The sequence below is a fragment of the Quercus suber genome, unplaced genomic scaffold (genome assembly GCF_002906115.3).
Source record: "Quercus suber isolate HL8 unplaced genomic scaffold, Cork oak 2.0 scaffold_24, whole genome shotgun sequence".
In the NCBI taxonomy this organism is placed as follows: Eukaryota; Viridiplantae; Streptophyta; class Magnoliopsida; order Fagales; family Fagaceae; genus Quercus; species Quercus suber.
In genome coordinates, this window is record NW_027069489.1 from 797,257 (window position 1) to 805,475 (window position 8,219).

At 35.5% G+C, this 8,219-nt stretch overlaps 1 protein-coding gene across 1 annotated transcript; it reads right to left on the reverse strand.

Annotated features, from left to right (window-relative positions):
• Positions 1 to 5,948: 5,948 nt before the first annotated feature.
• Positions 5,949 to 7,972, reverse strand: LOC112023036 (pentatricopeptide repeat-containing protein At5g66520). Its single transcript, XM_024055652.2, has one exon. It carries the CDS (start codon positions 7,913 to 7,915, stop codon positions 6,248 to 6,250), a length of 1,668 nt encoding a protein of 555 aa, XP_023911420.2. The 5' UTR covers positions 7,916 to 7,972; the 3' UTR covers positions 5,949 to 6,247.
• Between the last annotated feature and the right edge of the window lie 247 nt (positions 7,973 to 8,219).

Sequence of the window (8,219 nt, forward strand, 5' to 3'; positions counted from 1 at the left end):
TCTTTTCCTCTCTCTTTATTTCTTTTTCTTTTTCTCTCTTTTTCTTTTTCTTTTCCTCTTTCTCTTTATTGCAATTTGGCTTTTTGATTTAGTTGGGTTTGCATTGAATTTAGGATCATAGAAAAAAAAATCATCAGACCAATGATGAATAATAATATATCAAGAGCAAATGTACAGTTTCCGTTAAGAGTGACACACTGCATTGAACACCACAATCTTTTTCAAGACCTTATTTTGACAGGACCAACGTCTGTTTATGATGGGATAGTGATGAGTAACATGAGTAATGAATGACAATGCAATCGACCAAAAAAATAAAAATCAGATTAACAAGTAAGGTTTGACTGAGCTTCCTATGCTTCTTCCTTTTTTCTCATTATTCATTGAAAAAAAAAATTATATATAATAATTAATAAAAATTTATTTGTTTACCTTAAAAAAAAAAAAAAAAGTAGGAACACCCTCAACCAAAAACGAATTCTGGACCAAAACAAAAACTCTTGATTTCCTATACAAAATAATGAAAATATAAACTTATAATCCAAACAAAGCAGATATAGATCAGTAATGGAGGTGAGGAGATGTTGTGTTGGTAGAGGTGGCTTGAGAGAAGAGTATGGAGGTGCTATTAGGGATGAACGATGCTTGTTGAAAGAAGTAGGGGGTGTGCATGGGTCGGGTTAAGGGATTTTTGACCCAACTCACCATGGTAGGTCAAAAAAAATTCAACCTAACCCAACCTGTAGGGTTGGGATTTGTGGCCAAGCTCAAACAATAAATTTGTAGAGTATGGGTGAAAGAGTTAGGTTAAGTATTGGATTGATAACAACGGATCACAACTTTCAAACACAAGCCCACATGAATTTACATGTAAAACCTGAAAATCCGAAGAGCTATACTATTGTTTATCTTATGAACAAAGGTCTTAGGGTTACAATCAAGTTCTCTCTTTTTTTCCTCTCCTCCTCATTTTGTTAGGAGCCTCCTTCCTTTATATAGCCACCCTTCTCCTTATCTCCATCGTCCACTTGTTCCTCATCCACGAGTTTGCTTGAGTACATGTCACGTCAAGCATCTTCTTTTAGCTCTGTGTGAGTGGCGGTAGGTTAGGATGCATTGTTCAGGGGTCTTCTCCACATAAATGCGGTCAGAAAAGTTGCTGCAGAGTATTAAATACGCTGGTAGCAGCTTTCCCCTTAAATATTTCTCCATCCTTATCATTTCTCAGTATACTCAGAGCTTATCTTGATCAGGGGGAGTCCTCGGAAGGTCATTTTGGCCTTTCACACACTCAATTGATTTATAATATTTGCGTCAGAGGATTACAACCTCTTCGGACAGGAGATATCCTCTTCGGATTGTAATAATTCTCCCTTCTGAGGGTCCCACTTCCAGATGGGCCCTGCCTTTTCCATCTTCTTCTTCTCGGTCACAAAATAGCTCTTTTATGGGCTTTCGGCCCATTATGTTGGGCTGACCCCTTTTCCCCCCACACAACCCATCACATAAGTCCAACCCAAACAACCCAACCCATTTGCGTTAGGTTGAACCTATGAGTTTGACAAATTTTATTATTATTATTATTATTATTATTATTATTAAATTGAGTAGAAAAAAATATAAATATTAATATATTAAAAAAACTCAAAGATTAGTATCAATGTAACTCCTTAAATGCACACAACACTAATGATTAAACAACAATAGTAATTTACTATGATTTGTGTGAACTAATTGGCTTTTATAAAATATAGGAAGAATTGGTTATTTTAAAAAAATTTATTAATTATATAATATTATATATATATATTAAATATATGGGTGGGTCGAGTTGAGTTTGGTGGGTTTGAAATTTTATAACCCAAACCCAATTTGACCCGTTATCGAAAATTTTTTTCTAACCCAAACCAACCCACCAAGGCCTAAAAACCGACCCAACCTGGCGGGTTGGGTTGGGTTGGGTCGGTTTTAGTGGGTTGGGTTGGATCGGGTCGGTTTTAGCGGGTTGGCTACACAACCCTAGAAAGAAGCATGGTGGCGGCGTAAAACGATGCTTGAGGAGAACATTGAAAGAGAAGAAAAGCTGTGACTAAGTGTTAGGGTACTTTTTTTTACACCTAATTTTATTTGAGTACCACCTATGAAATAAGGACGAAGAAAGAAAAGAGGAAAGTAAATCTAAAGATGTAAAGCATGTGTGAAGGAGAGAACAAAGGTTAAAGCAAAAATGACAAGAAAAGTAGATCTGAAGATGTAAAGCATGTGTGAATGAGAGAAAAATATTAAAGCAAAAATGACACATAAGTTAAAATAAGACCTGAACGGAGAAAACAAAGGAAAAGGGAAAAAAAAGTTATTAAAAATTAAATTAAATTAAAGGATAGGCCTTGGTTTATGGTTTGGGTTATGACATGGGTATAATTTAAGGCTTGGGTTTATCACTTAAATGGCCCACTCAATTTTTAATTATATTATACATATTAATTATACACATAACAAATTATAGAAGACAATTAATAAACAAATTAAACAACTAAATTATTTAAGGCTAAATAATAATTAATAATTTTATAATTAATGAAACAACAATATAATAAATTATATTTATAAAAGACAAACAAATTAATGAAACAACTAAATAACAATAATTAATAATTTTATTAATATTTCAAATGGACTTATAGTTTATTATTTATTCTTTTGTTAGAATTATGAACAAATATTTGATAAGAAAATCACGCAGAAGGTAATTGTAAACTTTATGTATTTGCATATTTTTTTATTGTTATTGTTGTCAATATACAAATTTTTCTTTTTATTAGATCATGTAATTTATGCTTATTGAGGAACATTCTAAAAAAATTCCTGGAGCCGCCACTTTCGTTATGGCACTATATACGTACGGTCAGAATATGAATATCCTAGGATATTGTCTGGGAATTTTGGAACCTAGAAGTTGATATATTGTTCCATGCTCCAACACTGCCTTATCCGATATTCCACGCGCAGTCCATCTTGTAGAGTTGTGTACATGGAAGCTACGGCTTCCTTTTTGTATGCTAAAGGCATTTTTATCTGCAACTCTGATCATATAACCTGCCCTACTGGTTGTATAGATTATAGAGTGCTCTGCCCACCGCCGCGTATGAAGGAAAGGAGGGAAAGTGGAAAGAAGAACAACCATTTGACTTTGGTTCTTTGGAAGTGACGGACTTGGTTCGGTAACATGTTGTGTTGTGTGCACAGCTTCTGTTTTCAACTTGGTCGTGTCCAAGAGGACCAAGACTAATGCATGAAGAACACATATTACCAGAGATTACTGATTAGGTAGAATAATAAAGGAATTTTGAACTTTGTTGATGGCTTATTTTTCTGGCCCAATTCCTTTGGGACTTAAGGTATTGTCCAAACGGACTGGATGGTGGCCTTCTTTTGGGCTACAAAAGGATGGGTAAGACAAGAGGGTCTATTTGGGCCAAAGTGTTAGGAATATGAAATAATTATTATAATTCCTTTAGTTAATTAGCTAGTTGGTTGAGATTAGGATTATGATGAGTTATTTAGGATTTGAGCAAGTGTAGCTCATTTAACACATGACTTAATTCATAAAGCACATATTGAATTATAACTAGCTAATTATCTTGAGCTATGTGAGTCAATAACATTAGAACTAGTCTCCTATAAATACATGATTATAATTCAACATTAAACATCAATGGAAGAATAAACCAATTTCTTAGTGCATAAGTGCATCTCTCTCTCTCTCTGAGAGAGAGAGGGGGGGGGGTTTTTTCTATGAAGGATGACTACTTCGAATTAAGTCAATTTCCCTACAATTTCTATCAATTTTCCTACAATTCATATTCATCCCCATTAGGAACCACCGAGTTCCTAACAAGAAGCAAGGTAAGGTTTGATACTTTCGTTCAACTGCCATACTACGGATACACTCAATTTCACAACATACTGATTTGGTTAGCTCAACTGTAAATGTTCAACAATAGTGGTGGATCTATGTAAACATGAGTGTGTAGAAAGCATCTACCACTCGCCATATCAGCATGTTGTGAAATATAGTAGAGGAATTATTGTATATATTCAGCTGGTCAGTGCTTTAAGTTGGCTCTTGGTTGGCTTTTGGAACCTACAAAAAACTGTCACTACCAACTACAATAGTTAGAAATAAAGTTTGGATCTTACAAGGTATTGGAGTGACCAACTGGACTCTAGGAATATGAATTTTCAAATTACAAATGTAAACTGTGACAATGAGTTCAGTTCCAGTTCAGAAATTGAGATTAACCTTTTGCATCACAAGTTTGACATTGAATTGCATAGTAGAATGTTCTTGAAACATTGATCCAGCTAGTTCACTTAGAACTTAGAACAGAGCAAAATAAATGTGTCATTAATTATAAATGTTCAAGGGTTTGTTCTTCATTTTGCATTTACTATTTACTGAAACTTATATGTATATTTGTACCATTAGACAGAATCACATGAGTGAAACTTCTCATACATACCACATTGTATGGTTGAACATTGTTTGGGATCTTTGTTTTGGAAGCAGTTCTTGTGAAAGAAGTTGACCTGGATGGAAGAAGATGTCAACTAAAAGAAGATTTACAAAGAAAAGGGAAGCGAGTATGAGAAAGGCTCATTGAAAGGAATCTTGAAAGAAACTTTAAACACTTAGGAATGCTTCCAACAAAGAAGTTGTTCGGGGAATTTGCAACTTTTATCTGAGATGAGGACAGAAACCAGTGAAGTTTGCACTTGAGGAATACCTGAAGCAGAAATGAAGAGATGCACTTAATTAAATCAAAACCTTGAGCAAGTTTAACATCAGATTTTCCATTTTAGTAAGCCACCCAATATCTTCAAATAAATTAATAATATCATTATTTATACAAGAAATTTGAATGAAGCTCCAGACCATTTACCCGCACTGACTTGTCTACACATAAAGATATAGAGCATTAAAATATTACATCAATTTCAATATTCACATTCAAAAGACAGATAAACTGTTTGCCATATCCATTGCCAAAGATGAAATTAATTATACAAAAATGATAAGAAAAATAATCTTTTTGAAATGCTTGATCATCTCTGTGCAAATAATGGCTACACATTATTCCACGTCAAAAATATGCCACCTCACTATTCCTTTAGCCTCTTACATAAAAAAATTGTCGGAATGAGATAGAAGCACCAGTAGAGCTCATTTTTTAAACTTTAGGGACTAAAATAACTCATTTGAAATATTACGGACTAAAAGTGTTCAATGAGTAAACTTTAGGGACTAACAGTGTATTTTGACTTTCTTTTTTAAGACTACTTGCTCAGAATTATAGTCTTGTAACTTTTGGGACTCTTACGATTATCACTACTTACAAACACCTTAATTATGATAGGATTCAACGTGAGCAGAAATTTTCTTTTGGTAAATAATGTGAAAATAATAATGAACGACAAACATATGAAGCACTTAGTTTTATTCAAAAGCATGAGCGGGTGAGAGACTTCTTTTAAACCACACAGAAGTATAAAGAGATCTTTTCTTTCTGGGGCCATCAAAGATATTAGTTTCGTTACTAAGGTAACATGGTGACTAGTAATAATTCGTTAATAAGAATCACATGAAGCACATTGCCCAGCAATATAACAACATAAAAAGTCTCAATCCAATGCCCACCTTTTAATTTTTCATGATGCATTATGTAAATTGACGAGTCTATGAAGACAACTTTTCTATTTTTTCAATAATTTCTTATTCACATTTTTAGACACCGATTTATATTTGTATCGTATTGTGAGCAGGGCATTCAGGGAATAAAATTGAAATAATAAATAAATAAATTTCTCGTGCAAAGAGAGTTGGCACTTTAAGAAGCAGATAAGTAGTAAGAGCAGAATAACTATCTATACAAAGATGCATGATCAAATAAGTCAAATCCAATGAACTGAAAGAATGATTGATCTATTAATTATAATGACAATTCTAGTTTACATGTTACAATAATTTAAAGACAACCATGGTTATCTTTTAATTGGACCTATCTTTCAAGCGCTTGAAATAGTTTGTGATGTCCATGAGAAGAGAGATCAGTAGCAAAAGCATCAAGCCATTTCCCCACAGAAAATGGGTTCCCCAATTAGGATGCTTGAATGAGTTCGAGTCTATGTTACTTAACTGAGAGCAACTTTTCCAAAAGTCAAAACCAAATTCCTCTCATTTCCTTACTTATTCCTCAGCATCCAAAAATGCCTCTACTACATCCAGTTTGTAGTCTTCCTGCTGGGCTTGTCTGGTGATCACACCAAGCATCTCATATATTAAAGGTGCATGCTTATGACCACTGTCACCTGCCACAAAATCATGAACAACTCCATTAATTTGGACCCAACTTCGGCCTGGAGGCTTTCTTACACCCATCTCAACCATTTTCTGTCTCATAGTAATAACATTTTGCCACCTTTTAGCTATTGCATAAACATGCGACAAGAGCACTAGATACCCCGCAGCTTGATCAGGGTCAAGCTCAACTACCAATTTTTGTGCAACATGGGAGGCAAGCTCAGCATTCTTGTAAGTTCTGCAACCACCAAGGAGAGCACCCCAAACAACATCATTTGGCTTAATGGGCATCGTTTTAACAAGCCTATGTGCTTCATCTAGGAAACCTGCACGGCTCAAGAGATCGACCATGCACCCATAGTGCTCAATCTTTGGGCTAATTCCCCAAGTTTGATTCATGCTCTCAAAGAAATGGCGACCCTCATCAACAAATCCGGCATGGCTACAGGCACACAGAACACCAATGAAGGTTATTTCATCAGGTCTTACTTGATTCACTCCCGAGCATAGCATGGACCGAAAGACACTAAGAGCTTCCTCCCCACGTCCCTGCTTGGCAAAAGCCGTGATGATGCTTGTCCAAGAAACAGTGCTTTTCCGTGGCATCTTGTTAAATACTTTATAAGCTTCATCAATTACACCACAGCTAGCATACATGTGAATGAGTGCATTATTCAAAGACACCAACAATGGCTGGTTCCCAACATTCATTCTCTCGTCAATATACTTGTGAATCCACCTTCCCAAACTTAAATCTCCTAATTCAGCACAGGCTGATAATGCTGCAACCAGCGCAACCTGATCCAATTCCACACGGGCCCTCCTCATCTCACCAAACCAATACAAAGCTTGCTTACACCTCCCATTCTGAGCACACCATGCAATCATGGTTGTCCACGACACAACATTCCTCTCCGGCATCTCATCAAAAATTCTCATCGCCCCATCAACATCGCCACACCTAATATACCCTGCAAGCAAAGAATTCCAACTCACAACACTTCTCTCACCCATTTCATCGAACACTTGCCGTGCATACCGGACACCATTGCTCCCTCCCCACATTGCATACAAATTAACCAAATTCGTTTGAACAAACACATTTGAGCAATACCCATTTGCCAAAACCCTTCCATGTACCTGTTCCCCTTCTCTCAACAACCCTGACCTAGCGCAAGCGCTTAAAAGAAACGAAAACGTAAACCCATCAGGCTCAGCCTCTGCCTCCACCATCCTACTATACAAGTCAACTGATTTTCTGGGGTTTTCACTCTTAGCATACCCTCTAATGATCTGGTTCCGAACGGTGACACTTGGGTTTTCGATATTTTCGAAAACTCTGATGGCATGTGTGAGATTTCCCGAAGTTACATAGAATGACAATAGCTTCACAAGAATGTAATTCTTCTGGGTGAACCCGTTGGTGACTATTTGGGAATGGATTTGGGAGAGCTTTTTGAGAGAATTGCAGCTCTGTAGTAGAGAGAATAGGTGCTGTTGAATGGCTCTGGAGCATGTTGTTGGATTGGCGGGAAGTGGTTCTTCAACTAACATTTAAAACAGATGAGTATCAACCAAAACTAAAGTAAACGCAATCTTCCAGGCAATAGCAATACATGTATAGTCCAGAGCCATCTTCCACTTCCGAATAAGATTTTTTTTTTTTTTTTTTTTTTTTTTAATTCAACTAATTGCTAAGATTTTTTTAAATTCAACTAATTGCAAATCCACAATGCATGAGAATAAATAATTATATTTTAGTTATGGTATAATATATAATTGTTCTCTAAATTTTGTGGAAAATAATTTGTTCTCTAAAAAACTTAAACAATTTCTAAAATTATTTTTCATTTATCTA